Source organism: Choristoneura fumiferana, chromosome 18 (genome assembly GCF_025370935.1).
Source record: "Choristoneura fumiferana chromosome 18, NRCan_CFum_1, whole genome shotgun sequence".
Classification (NCBI taxonomy): domain Eukaryota; kingdom Metazoa; phylum Arthropoda; class Insecta; order Lepidoptera; family Tortricidae; genus Choristoneura; species Choristoneura fumiferana.
In genome coordinates, this window is record NC_133489.1 from 17,477,959 (window position 1) to 17,497,407 (window position 19,449).

A 19,449-nucleotide genomic window follows, 5' to 3' on the forward strand; every position below is an offset into this window, starting at 1 on the left:
AAACATAGTTCGTAAATCGGAAACATTTATTTTTATATATAGCAAAATCTTCATGTTTAACACAAGGCAACTAAATAAAGTACAATTAAAAAACAAACTAAAATTGATATGTGATGAATTAAGTGTGACTTAGTTTGTATGTACAGTGCGGACGTTATCGACTTTCACTTATTAGTACTCAAGTATTACAAACAAAACAAAACAGCAACAACCGAAATAAACTAATAAAAACAATTTTGAAATACGATATCATCTACGCCAAAAGTTAGTATAATTTTAACATAAAAAATGCATGATTATAATTTGGACAACAGTCTCAAAAAATAAGCGTTCTTACTTATTGTTTTTCAATAAATCCAAAAATATATTATCTTATTTACAACATTGTAACTAAAGCTACATTTTATACCTAACTTAATAGCAATATCACTATACCTATATTACTCTAATACAGTCCACATTTCACCGGGCTTACCTGCCTACTTCCACCTGCGGGATATCTGCCTACTTCCAAGTTATGGTAGACCAGACTGTCTTCAAATTGAAAATTCACGCATCGCAAGTGACTCGATAAACGTTTAGTATTGCAATATACGAATCCAACGCTACGGCCAGCTTCAAATAAGGGAGCAACCAAGCTGCTCAAATAATATCGGCGGAACACGCCCTAACACCCTTGATAATAGAGACAAGTTACGATATACTGAGCACCTTTTTTGCACCCTTAGATATGACGCTGCCTATACTTTTACTCTGCTTCTTGTATGTATGCAAGCAGTTGTTTCGTAAGATAGGAACTAGATGAGGAGACAGCTACATCAACTAAAAACAGTCTGCTGTCACGACCATATTAAGGAATATTTGACAGTCAAAACTCACTAGATGACACTTCTTTATCATCTTCTTGCACACTCAATTGATGTTGGCACCAGCCAGAAAACTTATTATTTAAACTATTATTTTGAACCACCGGGTCAAACGCATTCATAATTTACGAGTTTGCGACGAAGCCATGCCATATAGGAAAAATCAAGTTTGAAGTAACAGTGACATCTACTAATAGTCTTCTATCAAAATATCCGAAATATCTCGATAAAAACTCTCGCAATAATCAAACCTTTACGCAACAAAAACTATTCTAGCGGCGATGTAACATGCCTTAACTATTATCACTTTTGAACATACTTTATCTCGTAATTGTGAACACCGCAATCTTTTTGTAAAGTTGTCAAAAGGTGAAGTAGTATTCCTTTAATAACGTTCTCTTCATTAACCTTACATTGCAGGCACGTCTGAGTCGTATCACAAATAACAATTATTCTTCAATGGCATATTCATACAAACCTAAACTTAAAAGGCATTTCTAGAGATCATTTCATTCTTATTAATAATATTCTCTCCTTTGAATAATATTTGTTCTGCTCAAGTTCAACATAAGAATACGTATTAAAACGTATAGCTATAAAATTAATACATTTATTGACTATATATCAGCCAGATTTAATCTGTTCAATATTTAAAGGACTGTGAGACTTCCCTTGTCATCTGTGTATCCCAGTTCAAGCTAACACATTCGTATCGATTACTGAAAGCGATGAACAGCAAAATCTTAAGCTCAGGGGCACATACACAGCATCAGTCTCGTCTGCTGCTTATTATTCTAACGTAATATTTGTCAAAAACATGATCTGATTAAAAAGTATCAACATCAAGCACATAAGTGCAAAACGCCTTGCCCAAACCTTCAACTAGAAAGCTGAGATTTTGCAATCCCTTATGATGTAGACAATAAGGACGGATTTTGCAAAACCTCCACTGGATCAAGTTTTGCAAAGGGGGCGTATCCGCTGGCATCAGCTAGTGTTAATATATAAATAATATATGTATAAACGACTTAATTTCCTAATTTTTTAAATTGACTGGTTAAATATTGACGTATAATAATGTTCAAGTATTGCACCCAAAATATCATTGTATATGCAACATTTTGTACCATGTTCATATAAATTTTGCTAGGTATTCTCTTCCAAATATTTTGTCCAAGTAACAATGAACACTTAAAAGTTACTCTAAAGATTAGAACGTTACAAGTTCGGTCGTCAAAATACTCGATAGCCTTAGATAACTAAACTACAATTAAAACTATGTAAAGTGTTCAACTCATTAAAACCCTGCTAACAATAAGCTAGAATTACTAATGACAAAACATCTCACCCTAGCATTGCTAAAGTCACTCAAACGATAAATATAATATTTTTGGCTATACGCGTCTTTTATAAATGACAAAGATTTACAATAAGAAAGGAAACTCACTATCACTTCTAGTGACATAAATTGCTTAAATTTAGTTCAAAAGACGAATACAAACTTCTGAAATACGCCACTAAATATTGCTTCTGCTGGTGGTCATACATAATCTATACATTTTGTATACATGTAATGTATTGCAGAAACACTATACAAGCGTTAACGCATTAACTGTCACCGACGCACATATGCGTTTTCGGAACTTCGCCCAGTGCCGCTGTCAAAATTATTCATATATTTTGAACGCACATGTGCGTCGGTGGCACCTGTGGAAGTCAGGTGGCAGTGAATGTGTTAAACGTAATATATACAAATATGTATACAAAGCTCCCTTTTCATTAGCCAAGTTCATCGCCACTCAGCAAAAGGACCTGGAAAGATGACTCGTCAACCGCCGCGTCCGTATACATCAACTCCTCCTGTTGATAAGATAACCAAACTGAAATAACCTCTTGACGCGAGAAGTATTGTTTATTGAATTTCGATAACTCACTTCAATACCACATGCCCTTGGTTTGTCCCTCTTTTTAACCTATTTTCAGGTCCCGGCTGCTATTATAATATTAATTATGTTTCATACTTATGAAAGATTTATTGAAGTGATATTTCTCATATATTCAAATGATTTATTAAAACGTGGTACCGAATCTATGTAGTCGATTTACACACATTGTCTGAAATTAAACACTATTGGCTTATTCACCTAGAAGCCAATTTCTAATATCATATCAATTTACCTTTGAACCTATTTTTGATATAGGAACAGAAGAAATGGAATAAAAAAATATTTTATTTCAAACCTACGAATAAATAATAACTCAGGAAGCGTAACTCAGAACAAATTCCACACAAAATGTGGCCATACTATACACCAAAATAACTTATGATTCAAATACGAATAATTTTCGAGGTTTTTGCAAATAGACGTGCTTGTTGATTGGTTACAATTCAGAAACAAAGCAGGGATTTGCGCGCGTGATGCAATGTCAGATGACGCGCAGAACACGGTTTTAAGCCCCGCCTACTAGAACACGCAAGGCCATTTTTCTAACGCAGTTCCTGATTCCTGACTTGTTATTTTATTCGTAGTTTGAGACCCATTGATCCATAGTTTGTTAGTCACAAAAACAGAGAAAAACTTTAACCCAATTTAAGTAAATAAACTACCACTGCACCTGGCACTGTATGGCTAGCAATTCATAAAAACATGGAATGTGTGGATATAACGGTACCTGCATGAGATCGATGGTAGAATGCGTGTCAAGCAGCGGCAGGTCGGCGTGCGGCGGAGACGCGGGCGGCGCGCCCCCCGCCGCCCCCGCCAACGCGCCCGCAGATCCCATCTGCCTGACGCAACAAAAACAATCAATGAAATAAACCTTAGAAATAAACTGACAATAAGTTTTTGTTAAAATAATAACATTTTTAACATATTTTTTTGTGCTGCTCTTTTAGTTGACTATACTTAATTTGCCACCCAAACTACGGTTATAACGCTGAAATACATCGCAGCAGGATGCGGCGACATTGTGATAACCGCCTTACATATCCGTACCAAATTTCAATGCACTCCGGTCACTGGGTGAAATACGACTTGAAATATTGAACTTACGAAAGCATATACATAAGAATAGCAAATCGTAAATTTGCAATTAATTATTAAAAGTGGTTCGTGACAATAACAGTCGCATCTCATTAGAGCCCGGTTAGAAAAGGCTGTTCAGCCCTACACAGTATCTACATCAGTTGATAAACCAAAGATGTCTGTCTTAAAAATACACTCACTGGCTATCCTCATTGTGCAACAGGTTTCCATGCAGGAACAGGTCGCTCCGGACAGTGTAAATGTTGCTCTCAGAACTCTCAGACTGTTCCACCTGCAAGTTTTATTGTTTGTACAAATACGAACCATAGACAATCGTTTTTTTTTTCAGCACAAATTTATTGACTATTCCTATCTGAAGTATAAGACCGCTTCTAGTTTCTAGCCAGCAGATTACCAGGGAGGGCGCCCAGCGGCAAGCGACTAACTAACGACGACTTCCTTGCACGCGCTATAATGATTCAACCTGTATTTAATCTTTTTGGGGATGCACACTTGGGACATTATCATTCACTTACTCAATTCATTCGTGCTAGCTCTTATAAATCGATCTGTAACAGATGGCGCTGATTCTGTACTAGTGCTATGAAATAAGGTGTTACTATTACTACGCCCATAGAAACTCATGTCAGTTTGACAAGAGTTTGTATGCGCGTGTCGTGTACACGAACGAAGAATCGGGTCGGTATTATCTGGGCAGCTAAATAGTGTCCTTATGAAATATTCTCTACAGTGACAGCGCGGGACTCACATGTGCGTCCTCCAGCACGAAAGCATCGTCATAGGCGGGCGCGCGCGGCGCCAGCGGCCACGTGCAGTGCGTGCGCGCCGCGTGCCACTCCCGCTCGGGCGACGCCGGCGCCGCTGGAGACTCCGCTGCCGGCTCGCCAGATTCCGGCAGGAAACTTACCTGCGTTTCATACAACATTTTATTGACCCTAACCAGTGGCAGACTAAAAGTGGGGCGGAAGGGATGGCTCGCCCGGGCCTCCAGTCCCGGGGGCCTCCAAATGTCCTCGATTTCTCTTGATCAAGCCCTGAACAAAACCAAAAATAATACAAAAAAAACAACAAAACAAAAAGAGTACAAAGGCGATCTTATTCCTAAATAATTAATTATTGTACTTAATCTACATGAGCCAACAATTATGAAAGGGTCAGTAGGCGTATGTACAGTCACAACACGGAATCGGACTACCTAAGGCAAACTTTTGATAGTAAATGAACGAAATCTTTAATTCAGTGGAAGTTGCATGGGGCAAATAATCAAATTTGAACAACTTGCAATACAAACACACGCTGAACTATGGGTCCTTAATACTAACCATGAACATATTATTCTCTAAATCAGTCAAAGCGATGGTGGAAACTTCTGTCACTTCAGCTTTTGGTGCAACTTTTTCCTCCTCTTTCTTGTGAACTTTCTTCATGTGGATGTACAGCGAACTCATATTGTTGAACGATTGCGTGCATCCTGAAGCAGAAATATAGATGATCAGTCATTATTACGATATCATTTTCGGAAGGGATTGATGTTTATCAGTCAAAAACTTAGAGCGACGCGAGCTTCCTACGGAAGGGAGTAGCCATTCGCCGCGTCCCTCAGTCAAAGTACAGGCCCAACTGGGCATACGAATTTTATAAAACAAGGCGCGCTCGGATTTCAAACTAGACCGAAAAGAGTCGCGCGAGTGAACGCTGCAGTGCTAAAAATGCCGAATTGTTCAGTTTTCTGCTGTAAAAAGAGATCTAGGACATCGAGCTTGCAAAAAGATGGTGTTACATTTCACATGTAAGTAAATTGTTATCGTATTATTGCTATTTAATTACATTTAAACAACAAAGTCGTACATTATTGTCGGATTCGTTTACCAACATAGAGTCCGCTAATCCGTACAAATTTCGGATCGGTCAAGCGATAAATCCGACTTTTCGTCGATGAACAACTTAGTGATGTTACTGTCAATATGTGAGTTTTGAGTCATCTGTACACGAATTATTAGTGTATTGTTGGATTATTTATGTGTTAACGTCGTCATTACAGTCAGTTGACAGTTTTGTTTTTGCACGCAAGTGTGCGGAACTGCACTTCTGCACTTGTGTGCACATTTCCCCCCCGCAACAAACGCCAGAACTATTTTAAAGGTAATCTACCGCTAAGGCGCTCCCTTCCGGTAGGAAGCCCACGTTGCTCTAAGGTCAAAAAGGTTTTTTTTTGTAAATTCAAAACTTAAGTAAACTAGGTACCGAATTCAAAAAGCGGCGAAAGTTTTCAATTCGTCCGAATCTTTTACTTAGTTCACGCATTTCATTCTAAAACTACATTTCTACGTAATGTGATCCGTCGGTATTATTCTCAACGGAATTCCAAGTGTACCTATGTGGCCACCTTAAAAAAGCAGGTGGGTCGATCCAACTTTTTCTTGACCTATAAGCTATGGATACGTCCCCTGAACAACTCTTTAAAACCATGAGTTTCCTGTAAATTCAACGAGCGTAAATTTATGTCGTAGTTGGGTTAAAATTCTTTTCGTTGTCTTGTTTTTGTGATGAAAAAGGTGATTTTTGTATGGGACATGGTGGCAGTTTTAATTTTTCTCTAGATAAATATTATTTAGTTAAACCTAAAAAGTCAAACAAAGGCACCATAATATATTTTTTTATTTGTTCGTTACAAGACATAAATAATTTCGTGACAGAGAGGTCATAAACAGCGCCAAGGAAAAGAATTTGACCCAATTACCAGCCCAGTATTTTATGGACATCTCCTAAGCACAATTAGTACCTAGCATATATTAGAAGTTACTAGCTGTTGCCCGCGACTTCGTCCGTGTAGAAGTATGAAAAATAGTTTACATCCTATTCTTAAACCTACCGAATATAAACAAAAAAATTAATCGGTCTAGCCGTTTCGAAGGAGTTTGGTCACAAAAACTGTCACCGTTGTCTCTTGGACAACGTAAACAGGATAAAGTCGATTGAGCCAAGAGCATCTCTGTTCAGTTAGTGTGTACCGTCGTGAGCGCAGTGGTGGCGCGGGCGCGGCTGCGGCGCGTGGCGCGCCTGGTGCTCGCGCAGGTGCTCCCGGCGCAGGAAGGCGCGCCGCTCGCCGTGTGACTGAGCCAAGAGCATCTCTGTTCAGTTAGTGTGTACCGTCGTGCGCGCAGTGGTGGCGCGGGCGCGGCTGCGGCGCGTGGCGCGCCTGGTGCTCGCGCAGGTGCTCCCGGCGCAGGAAGGCGCGCCGCTCGCCGTGTGACTGAGCCAAGAGCATCTCTGTTCAGTTAGTGTGTACCGTCGTGCGCGCAGTGGTGGCGCGGGCGCGGCTGCGGCGCGTGGCGCGCCTGGTGCTCGCGCAGGTGCTCCCGGCGCAGGAAGGCGCGCCGCTCGCCGTGTGACTGAGCCAAGAGCATCTCTGTTCAGTTAGTGTGTACCGTCGTGCGCGCAGTGGTGGCGCGGGCGCGGCTGCGGCGCGTGGCGCGCCTGGTGCTCGCGCAGGTGCTCCCGGCGCAGGAAGGCGCGCCGCTCGCCGTGTGACTGAGCCAAGAGCATCTCTGTTCAGTTAGTGTGTACCGTCGTGCGCGCAGTGGTGGCGCGGGCGCGCTGCGGCGCGTGGCGCGCCTGGTGCTCGCGCAGGTGCTCCGGCGCAGGAAGGCGCGCCGCTCGCCGTGTGACTGAGCCAAGAGCATCTCTGTTCAGTTAGTGTGTACCGTCGTGCGCGCAGTGGTGGCGCGGGCGCGGCTGCGGCGCGTGGCGCGCCTGGTGCTCGCGCAGGTGCTCCCGGCGCAGGAAGGCGCGCCGCTCGCCGTGTGACTGAGCCAAGAGCATCTCTGTTCAGTTAGTGTGTACCGTCGTGCGCGCAGTGGTGGCGGGCGGCCGGCTGCGGCGCGTGGCGCGCCTGGTGCTCGCGCAGGTGCTCCCGGCGCAGGAAGGCGCGCCGCTCGCCGTGTGACTGAGCCAAGAGCATCTCTGTTCAGTTAGTGTGTACCGTCGTGCGCGCAGTGGTGGCGCGGGCGCGGCTGCGGCGCGTGGCGCGCCTGGTGCTCGCGCAGGTGCTCCCGGCGCAGGAAGGCGCGCCGCTCGCCGTGTGACTGAGCCAAGAGCATCTCTGTTCAGTTAGTGTGTACCGTCGTGCGCGCAGTGGTGGCGCGGGCGCGGCTGCGGCGCGTGGCGCGCCTGGTGCTCGCGCAGGTGCTCCCGGCGCAGGAAGGCGCGCCGCTCGCCGTGTGACTGAGCCAGAGCATCTCTGTTCAGTTAGTGTGTACCGTCGTGCGCGCAGTGGTGGCGCGGGCGCGGCTGCGGCGCGTGGCGCGCCTGGTGCTCGCGCAGGTGCTCCGGCGCAGGAAGGCGCGCCGCTCGCCGTGTGACTGAGCCAAGAGCATCTCTGTTCAGTTAGTGTGTACCGTCGTGCGCGCAGTGGTGGCGCGGGCGCGGCTGCGGCGCGTGGCGCGCCTGGTGCTCGCGCAGGTGCTCCCGGCGCAGGAAGGCGCGCCGCTCGCCGTGTGACTGAGCCAAGAGCATCTCTGTTCAGTTAGTGTGTACCGTCGTGCGCGCAGTGGTGGCGCGGGCGCGGCTGCGGCGCGTGGCGCGCCTGGTGCTCGCGCAGGTGCTCCCGGCGCAGGAAGGCGCGCCCGCACGCGCATGCGTGCCGCCGCTCGCCCGTGTGCCGCCGCGCGTGACGCACCAGCTTGCTCGCCGTGCGGAACGACCAGCCACAGTTCTGGACACAATCACGTTTATTAGTTAGTGTTACGTGCGTTACATTCAAGTGCAAAGACACAGCCAAAGTTACAAAAATATGTAGTGTGTACACATAACTTTATGCACTAAACATTAAGAACATGTATTTTTGTAACTTTGACCGTGTCGATATCTTTGCACTTGACTGTACATGACTTGCAAATTGCCAATATTATCATTTTCGTTGAAAAATATTCGATAATTATCCCGTTATCATCAAACAACATAAAATGTAATAAAAATATTTTTAACTAGCTTTTGCCCGCGACTTCGACCGCGTGTACTTTAGTTATCAGGGCATATGTTTTTTTGGTTCATGTGCTTCCCACGAGAACCGAATCTTACTCTAGAACCCGAAGTATATTCTTGATTGCACGGTTTTGTAGATTAAGTAAAAGATAAATAAGAACGGATAATCAATCACACAAAAATTACGCTCCCTTATTGATTTTAGTATGCACAACCTTTAAAAATCTTTAAGTTAGGTACTGCATACTAATTAGCAAATTTATTTCACATATCATTTTAAATATCAATCTAATTTCTACATTTTAGATGAACATTTTGTAAAAAAAAACCCCTCCCCCATTAAAGTCGCCAACACCATACGGATCATTTTCAATTGTGACCAGTCATATTTTTAAGTCTAGAAATAAGGAAGTCTCATAAAAACTCCCCCCTAATAAGCAGAAAGCTACTTCTTGCTTTATCGTTGCCTACGCAGATCATTTTTATTTGTAATCATTATTTGTAATCAGGGCCCTGTATACCAATTTTCATACTGCTAAGTCCAGAAATGAGAAAATTTCCACACAAAATTTACCTTTATTTTACCCCTTTAGGGTGTAATTTTATCCATTTCACCTAAACAGATAATTTTAATTGTAATCGAGAACTTCTATACCTATTTTCATACTTCTAAGTCCAGAATTAGAAAATTCCATATAAACTTCACCCCCCTATTTCACCCCCTCAAGGGATGAATTTCTAAAAATCCTTTCGTAGTGCTCACTTACATCATGAAAGGAACCCCTGTACCAAATTTCAAGATTCTCCCCAGTGAGTCAGTTTTGCCTTTTACCCGTAACTTAGTGCGCGTAGACAACATAAGTAATACAAATATTGTTTTGTTTAATGGAGAAAGTATAAAGTTCCCGCGGGATAGAAATAAGTCTGTTTAAAAAAACACTAATAGACGTTCCAGACAGTGAATAAACGAATATGAATTCGAATATGACTATAGTAATTGGCTCAGGCGGGATAGAAGTAAGTAAATATAACTTCGGGGCCAATTCGAAAAATTCTTTCAGCAGTAAAAAGCTTTATACTAAGCCTAAGTGACAAAGGCTAATTTTCCTCGGCAAAATGCGAAATTCCCGAGGGACCGAGCAAAAACATTTTTCACTTATAGAAAACTGTATTGTTTCTGATGGAAATAGATAATTTTTGTCCCGAAAAAGTGTAAAGTTCCCGTGGTACAGAAATTACTATTTTAACCCCATTTTTTTTTTTTATTGTTAATCAGAGTCTGTAGCTTTCTATTAGTGTTTTCTTTAATAAGCCTCGAAGTTGATTTTTTTATTTCTATCCCGAGGGAATTTTGCATTATCCCGGATAAAAAGTAACCTATGTCGAGTTTTGAGTTTCGTAGTAGCCCTGCTGCCATCCCGCTGATGCTTATCTCATTTAATACGCGAGTGAAAGGGACGGTGCGATACGAACTTCGTTTTTTTCAGTTTTGTAGTAGCCCCTCTGTGTTATGATTGGCACTAAGTGATGAAAACTGTATTTTTACCTGTGCTTAGATTTAATCACTTTATCGTAAAAGTGCATTTATATTTTCATAATAGAAAGTAGAATATTGAATGCTTTACTGTTATTTTTGTTATCATAAAATATACGTTTTACCGATTATTTACAATTATATCGGAAACCGAAATCATAGAGCAGCACTGTTCTTTTTATGCTGGCCACATTATTTTTAAATTTGACATTTCAGACTGTCATTTTAGTATCTAGGTTTCACAAATAGACTCGAAACTCGAAGTTCGTATCGTACCGTCCCTCTCGCTCTCGTATTGAATAGTATAAGTGTCAGAGGGACCGCACGACACGAACTTCGAGTTTCGAGTTTCGTAGTAGCCCTGCTTATCAGAAACGGCAGAGGGATTAATTTCACTTGCTACATTGAACGCGACGTTGCAAGATTGCTTTGACTAGTTTGACGTTTCTTATGACGGACGAATTTAGGTTGTAGAACAAAGAATGCATTCGGACTTTCAGAGAGGACTTTCTTAATAAAAAGTTTTTGTCAATTAATGCAATAAGCAATAAAGACAAGCAGCGCGCTCTACAATACGTAGAATTAAAATTATTTATAATCATGCCCTCTGTGGGTCGTGTCTCGAAGCTTATTGCTTTCTTTCTAGCTTAGGTAAAAGGATCTAGCGAGTTAGAGGGCTAGCGAGGGCGTGTACACGAAAAACAGGGTTGGTATTTCCATGTCCGTACTATCCGGGCCGATAAATAGTGTCACCCGTATTGTGGACTGGCACTGGCACATTGTCAGGCATGGGCACAGTGTAAGAAAATGTACGGTGGATAAAGTTCTTTGTCTGAGCGCGAAATGCCGACAATCGGCTAGACACTGGAAATGTAATAGGGTTGTCACAAAAAAGTAATATTATGCAAGTACGTTCCTCAGACTAATAAGGTGATAAATTGTGGTGGTGTATAAATTAATGTGGGTATATTGTGTACCTGCATTCATTAATGCCTAGTAAATCTAGTCAGTTATAATAAAATATTACCTTTGCGATTTATACTTAACCTTCGCGACTAGTTGAAGTGAGTGAATATAACCTAACCTAACCTAACCAACAAAAAGTTGGAAAACCCCCGACTTTGTCACTTCAAAGTTCAATATATCTCAAAAACGGCTGAACCGATTTTGATAAAACATGTCTAAAAACCATCGCTAGAAAACCTGCTCTCAATTTTAAAAAATGCATACAAATCGGTCCACCACACACACACACACACACACACACACACACACACACACACACACACACACGCACACACACACACACACACACAGACATACAGACACACATAGCGGTCAAATTACCACACCTCTTTTTGCGTCGGGGGTTAAAAACGCAAGTTAAATCTCCAGTTTATTTATTTTTTAAAGATGCTGAACCGACAAATATTTGCGGCATTCATTGTTTGATGATTTTAATAATATAATATAGCTGATTCTCATTCTAACATACAGCCGTATACTTCACATGTACAACGCATTTCTAATTAACTGGCCACTTCTATGTCGGAACAATTATTAAATTTTATTCACGACAAATTAAGACACCCGCCGCAGCCAGTACCATCGCGCACTGTACGCCGGAGTGGACGGGGCGCCCGCGGGGCCACGCCGCTCTCCCCCGCACCGCACCGCATCGTTGCTCTGTCTAGACGGCCGAGTTTGGTGACTTTAGGTTCTTAGAATTTGGCATGGGGCACTAACCGGGTACCGGCAGGGGTAAGGCTTGTCGCCGGTGTGCGCGCGCGCGTGCTCGCGCAGGCGGCAGGGCTGGCGGAAGGCGCGGCCGCAGCCCGGCCAGCCGCAGGCCAGCGGCGCGCGCGCCAGCCGCGACCAGTGCGCGCGCCCGTGTGCCCGCAGCCCCGACACCCAGAAGAACCGGCGCCCGCACTCCTCGCATCTGCACATCGGTCACTCAACTTTTTAGTGTAGCTGGTTGCCATGGTAACGTCTACCGGGTCACTTATTAATAGTATGATTTCATGGTGTACAAATCCACCAAAAGTTAGGAGTTGTGACAATTTTATGGCAACTCCCTCAGTTACTTACTTATAAATTATTGATAACATTTTTGTAAGCAAGTCTATCACTGGTGTCTCCTGAGTTACGAGACAGAATAACAACACTAAAAAATAGATTGACCCAAATGGTCAAAAACTTACTGCGAGACCAGAGGCCGTCTTGTCTAACGCGCTGACGTTCGCGATCGCATTCACCATCTGTTTCTACCCTCGCCTTAAAACCGTGTGATAGAAAACGAAGAAACTTCCGTGTGGTAGATGGTGAAAACAATTCTGATTCGAAGTGTGTTAGACAATAAGGCCTCTGGGCAATGACCAAATCACAAAGAGCAAAGCTAGCCACCGTTGAATTTATTCATTTCCCGACTACTTTTTATAATCGGTTCATTACGTATTGGCGTGCAGTTTGTCAATTCCAGGGTAGGCAGCTGGTAGTTTGCGCCTGCGGCAGCACGCCACCCTCCCGCAGCAGGGTAGGCAACACTAGCGCTTCATTAATCAATAGGCAACACTAGGGTTCATTAATCCATTACAAAAAAAAAAGACAAATTTTCTCCCTCAGACTGACATGATTTGGTTTAGATTTGAGACAACGTTTAGATTACGATTTTGGGATAATAATTAAACACATAAAATCAAGTAAATATTGTCAGAAAAGGTGTTACTTAAGAACTAAGCAAGTAACAAAAACGCTTGTAATAACAATCAAAACGCTACAGGGCGTTTTCAGAAAAAGTTGTTGAAACGACTTTTTTTTAAATTTGGATGAAATTTCGTTATCCTACTCAGAATCAGGAGCACTTTCAATTGTAATAGGATAAAAATAGTGTCCCAGGTTTTTCATATAATTTTGTATTATCCATTACACTACCGCCACAGAAACGTGTATGAAAACGGTATAATGAAATAAAAAATCTTGGGACACTTTTTTTCTCCTATTACAATCGAAAGTGCTCCTGATTCTGAGTAGGAAAACGAAATTCTGATCCAAATCAAAAAAAAGTCGTTTCAATAACTTTTTCTGAAAACGCCTAGTACAGTCGAGTAGTACAGTCAAGTACATAAACTTATGAGCAGAAATTTGAACGAAAATATCTGAACACGTCTGTATTGTCAACGGCGTAGAAGCGTGTTCAAATATTTTTATCAAATTTATGCTCACAAGTTTATGAACTCGACTGTACCTACATTATATTTTTAAAAAGCAAATATTAGGCCACAAAATTAAGGAAACATTACTTTATCATAAATGTCTGTTTAAATTTAATCATTATTATGATTTGATTTGACTATCTTTTAAACAACCTAGGTACTGTTCTCTTCAAATAGTGGAGATAACATAACTGTAATGTTGTAACAGGCTCGAACTTAAAAGTTGAAGTGAGAATTAACATTGCTCAATAGATTATTATTATTATTATTTTATTCGACTGGATGGCAAACGAGCGGTTACCTAATGATTCGCCGACTATTTTTAGGCAGATTATTGATTGGCAGACAACGTTTCGCCGAATAACGGTACGCCGATGAATTTGTACGCAGGTGTATTGTTTCGCAGACTAGCGTTTCGTAACTCAACCTTTAGCAGAATATTTACTTCGCATATGAGTCAGTAAGCCGAACAACTATTTACAGAAATTCGTTTAGCCTATTAATCACTACATATTTTGCACATTTGGTCGAACAACATTTCACTTTTGTAACGGTTGAACTATTATTCAGTCAGTTCGCATGGGGAATGGCATTCAATACCGCGAATATGTGTGGATTACACTATGGCGTTATTGGCATTTTTACACGCCGTGCTGACCGCGATTTCTTTATGATTTTCTTATGTACCCTTACAAGTTTTAAACATATAACGCAAGTAATAAACGTATTTTTGACCATCATTTGTATTTATTTTGTAATTGAACTCTAAACAAACAATGTCGCGATGCGAGCATTTCGGTTCTGGCACTTCGCCGGCCGCTGCCGCGGCACGCTCGCTTCGCTCGCTCGGCTCGTGCATTGTTGGTCGCAATTCTACCTAACACTGCTCCCCGCTGACGCTCGTCGTCGCACCTAACTTCATTTTGATAAAAGCTAGTATATTTATATGGTCAACTCAGTAAAATCCTACCTGTCGTTTGGCCGATTTTATCTACGCAGATTACGAGACAAAAATCGACTGAACATTAAATCTACTTAACAATATGAATGCCATATGATAACTCTGCTTATTGTGTCTCGACGAACAGTTGTTCGGTTTACTGAACCAATTATGAAACAAACAATCTACTAAACGTAATTCTGCTTATCGCTATTCTTCCTGCCGACTACTCGGCGAAAAAAATAATAGGCGTAACGAAATTATACCAAACGTTGCTCAGCCAAAAGAAAAATCTGCCAATAGTTTTCTGCGAAACGAAAACCTGCGTATTGAAACTCGGCGAAACGACAGGTCACCCAAACGAGCAAGTGGGTCTCCTGATGGTAAGAGATCACCACCGCCCATAGACACCTGCAACACCAGGGGGATTGCAGATGCGTTGCCAACCTAGAGGCCTAAGATGGGATACCTCAAGTGCCAGTAATTTCACCGGCTGTCTTACTCTCCACACTGAAACACAACATTGCAAGCACTGCTGCTTCACGGCAGGATTAGCGAGCAAGATGGCGGTAGCAATCCGGGCGGACCTTGCACAACAAGGTCCTACCACCTGCAAATAAATTTATAAGATATCATACCTATGTGGTGCATCATCCAATGTATGGTCCTCATTCAAATGCTTTGCAAGTTCCTCTCTCACATGAAATATCCGTCCACACGATTTTTCCACACCATCTTCATCAGTTTTTTTTACAGGACATTCCACTGTAGTGTGCCTGGGAGCTTTATTGTGAATACTTTTGTGCCTTTTTAATTTTTGTTCTGATAGAAATTTCTTGTCGCAGTCTGGTGCATCACACTGTAATGTCATTCATTACTTAAATTCAATAAGCTGCCGTAAATCTTAACTTAAACCACTGTTAAAACCAATCAATCAATATAGCAATCGCATTTTCTATTTAAAATTTATAGGATTTTATGAATGACTGAATGTATGACTGATTGAATCTTCGACATTCTTATCGATATGGCCCCAGCTCTAACTGTTTTTTCTTTTTTGTCTATGAGTGATGTACAAATGTCATGTCCGGACAAGAAGTTATTTTACCGTGTGCTTTCAAGTTACTGTTGTGTTTATGAATTCGGTTTGTGTGCGTGTGTACAACCATTTTCATTAGTTGTAAAATTGCATATGTGGGAGTGCATCGCCCCACCCCTCCCCACGAGTTTTGACAGAAAAAATGATTAGCAACCGGTGAGCGATACCCTCTCCGTTCTAGATAAATACTCAAAGTACCTATTTGATGGCTAAATGTGATGCTGTCTCCGTCAATTCGAACAAAGCAAAGAGAGACAGCAACACATTTATCCGTAAAATATAATCAATGGATGGTGAAACAGAGGGTGTATGTTGGCTAGTGGGCATCAAATTTATCCGTAAAATATAATCAATGGATGGTGAAACAGGGTGTAAATGTTGGCTAGTGGTGTATGTAGACTATAGTGTATTTACCTTAAATTTCGCAGCTCTTGCTACGTACTGTTCAATAGGGACCTCCTCATGACTGACCACTGCCGGAACTCTATTTTCAGTTTCTTGTTGACAAGACGTTGAAGTTTCCACTGAGCTCAGTTCTTTGGCTACTGAATTAACTTTCTCTTCCGGCGATAAATGCGTACTTTGAACTACAGTGAACATTTAGAAATATAAACAAAAGATATTTTAATGCTTTTGTTTATAATTAATAAATTTCAAATTGTATCAATAACTGGTTGCAGCAAAACGTAAGCAACTTTTCATTAGCCGAGCAATGTTGACCACTGAGCCATGGCCCTTTTGCACTGCAGCACACACAAGCAATATGAAATGTTTACTTTTAAGTCTGGACTGATGTTTTGTATCCTTGTATCTAATCTTGATTGTGTGTGTTTGCAGTACTAAATAAACGTTTTTATCTATCTATCATTAAAAATATTATCTGATTTTATTTTTGTTTATATCAAAAGAATATTTGTTTAGTGAAATTGTAAGTTAAAACAAAAAAAAATGTTAAACAATTGAAGTGGTAAATTATTTCTTATGTCTTTGCAGCCAATTTGGAACATAGGAGATGGGGAGGAGCCATCTTAACTTTGATTGGCTGGGAGCCCCATAATGCCATTGGAAGCACACTTGACATAGCGAGGCGATGAGAGTTTGAATCCCGTCCAGCACATACAATACATATACCTACCTTCGTAATTTTTAAAAAAATCTTATAATGTCTATGAATGTAAGATCAGTATAGCCAATTAATATTTTTATAAAAAAATATTCACTTACATGGTTCAATTATCATTTTATTTGATTCATCTATAAAATCAATGTGCCATTTCTGTTCAGAATGACTAGCTGTTTTTGTGTTTGTAGATTCATTTTGTATTTTGAACTGCAATCAGAATCAAAGTTTAAAAAAAAGAGATTATGAAGTTACGCACTTCTGTACTATTTATTTTATGTACAATTTCATACAGCTTACAATAAATATTAATTCAAATATACCTCAGATTGCTGGCTTCCATTTAAAAATGCTTCCACATTAACTGGATTTTGACCAGTGTTCTGTTCTAATTCTGTAATGATAAAAATAAATAAGAAATTAAGTAGCCAGTAAAAGAAATGGCAACTACAATATAATACAGAAACAAATGAATTTTGTTGCAATGAGGTATGTAGTATGTACGAGTACGAGGGCTGTTTAAGAAGTCGCTTTAAAAAGTAAAAAAAAAAATGTACAAATGAAATTTATTTTTCAACATAGTCTTTTTTATGGGCCAAACCATTATTCCAGCGAGTTTCAATTTTTTTTATCCCCCTCCAAAAAATATGATTTATCGAGGTAAAAAAAAAACATGGACTTAGGTCTGGTGAATACAGAGCATGTGGCACCAGCTCAAAGCCCAACGTGTAGATTCTAGCCATTGCAATAATTGAAGTGTGCACTGGAGCATTGTCCTAATGAAAGAGGACTCTTATGGGGCAATTTTACCCATTTTTCCAACAATTCCACATTAAATGCTAATGCCATTTAAAAAAAAAAGGTTTCAGAAATAGTTTTTTAAAAGGACTTCTCAACCAGCCCTCATAGTCCTATTACATTACAAATGTAAAAGTTTTGTAAGTTTGCTGTGTGCATATTTGTAAGTTGTTTAAGGTACATTGTTGAAGGGATTTTAAGAAAAAGCACACAGTTAACCTGGATTACTGAAAATTTCTACTTATAGTCCTGAAAAATTGCACAGGTCCACAAGATAGCTTTACACAAATTCTTTGCAGACATTCATGCCAGAGATAATAATAAAACTTTTCTACAAACTTACCAGTAAGATTACTCTCCTCTACAAATGATATATTGTTAAAAGTCGAAGCCACATTCTGTTCCACATTGATATCTAGCTTTAGCCTCTGAGGCGGCCTTCTTATAGCAATATTTTTGTCAGTCTTATTTTTTTCTAGACTCGTGTTAGGTGGTTGCGCTGCCAAAGGCTTAAAAGTGCCAGCTCTCACAGAGGGCACTTTTGGCTTTCGCCTCAGAATGTTTGGCTTTTGAAAGGTTTTCTTTGATGGAGTGTGATCACAGGAAGCAAACATTCTTAATGTTTTTTTTATTACACCATCTGAAATGATCAAACATAATTTGTTTATTGTGTAAAAAGCCTAACTGTAAATTCATTAGGTGTCTTTTGTTGTTTATTGAAAAGCGCAAGTAAATAAGCAGAGATATATGAATTTATTTAGTTTATAACTCAGATACTTGGAAATCAAGGTGTAAATTAAAAACATTACAATGATCAAAAGAGGGCATTTGTGCTCAGGTCTAAGTCTGTACTGGTATTCATTATTTGTAATCGTAAAATACTATCACTTAACTAACCTAAAACACTGCACTTTCACGGCATACATTCATCCCATGATATAAAATAAGTTCGACACAGTCGACTTAGGTATAATTTAAACCATTAGCAACATTATACAAAAAAAAATAGATACGAATGATCTCGGTAAAACTAAATTATTCTAATAATTTGTATTGATAAATAAATACCAACGATAACGATTGTCAAAATTTAGGAAGCATTCACGCAAACCACCACCCAGTGTTACCAACTCCTAGAAACCCGAGTCTCTAAACTCAAAATCAAAAGTCGCTAGAAAGTCGCTAAAATTAATTCCACCAGGAGTTAGCGAACTCAGGACTTTGTCTGTTTGAGACACAAGCGGCCACTGGTGGTGGTCTGAAAGGTTAGGATACGTTCAAAAAAACAACTTGAATTAGAAGATTTCCGAATTCATTGAAATTGATTTGAATATTTTTTAAATAGCTAAAGCTAGAGAATAAGCGAATAGAGCTTTAATTTTTAAATATCTGTAGTTGATTATATCTTTTTTTTTGTATTGCTAGTCTTAATGGGATATGTAGGGGGTTACCCAATGATTCGCCGACTATTTTTAGGCAGATTATTGTTTCGCAGACTAACGTTTCGTAACTCAACCTTTAGCAGACTATTTACTTCGCATATGAGTCAGTAAGCCGAACAACTATTTACAGAAATTCGTTTAGCCTATTAATCACTACACATTTTGCACATTTGGTCGAACAACATTTCGCTTTTGTAACGGTTGAACTATTATTCAGTGCGCATATCAACTTTTCGCATCTTTTCGTTTCGCATGGGGAATGGCATTCAATACCGCGCATATGTGTGGATTACACTATGGCGTTATTGGCAGTTTTACACGCCGTGCTGACCTCGCATTCTTTATGATTTTCTTATGTACCCTCACTAGTTTTAAACATACCTATAACGCAAGTAATAAACGTAT

At 40.5% G+C, this 19,449-nt stretch overlaps 1 protein-coding gene across 1 annotated transcript; it reads right to left on the bottom strand.

Annotated features, from left to right (window-relative positions):
• Positions 1-12: 12 nt before the first annotated feature.
• On the bottom strand, positions 13-18,819 carry LOC141438472 (uncharacterized). Its single transcript, XM_074102370.1, has 13 exons — positions 18,671-18,819; positions 17,946-18,242; positions 17,128-17,198; positions 16,909-17,014; positions 16,099-16,271; positions 15,224-15,444; positions 12,177-12,372; positions 8,450-8,627; positions 5,236-5,384; positions 4,662-4,820; positions 4,093-4,184; positions 3,540-3,654; positions 13-2,726 (listed from the first exon to the last, which is right to left on the bottom strand). The coding sequence occupies exons 2-13, from the start codon at positions 18,214-18,216 to the stop codon at positions 2,646-2,648; spliced, it is 1,812 nt and encodes a 603-aa protein (XP_073958471.1). The 5' UTR covers positions 18,217-18,242; positions 18,671-18,819; the 3' UTR covers positions 13-2,645.
• Between the last annotated feature and the right edge of the window lie 630 nt (positions 18,820-19,449).

Excerpts from the sequence above, each read along its gene's own strand:
- LOC141438472 (XM_074102370.1), bottom strand. The coding sequence starts at position 18,216 with ATGTTTGCTTCCTGTGATCACACTCCATCAAAGAAAACCTTTCAAAAG. Across the intron at positions 17,015-17,127 it reads ATGGAAGCCAGCAATCTGAG|TTCAAAATACAAAATGAATC; the intron begins GTATATTTGAAT and ends TTCTGATTGCAG. Across the intron at positions 4,821-5,235 it reads TAGAGAATAATATGTTCATG|GTAAGTTTCCTGCCGGAATC; the intron begins GTTAGTATTAAG and ends TATGAAACGCAG.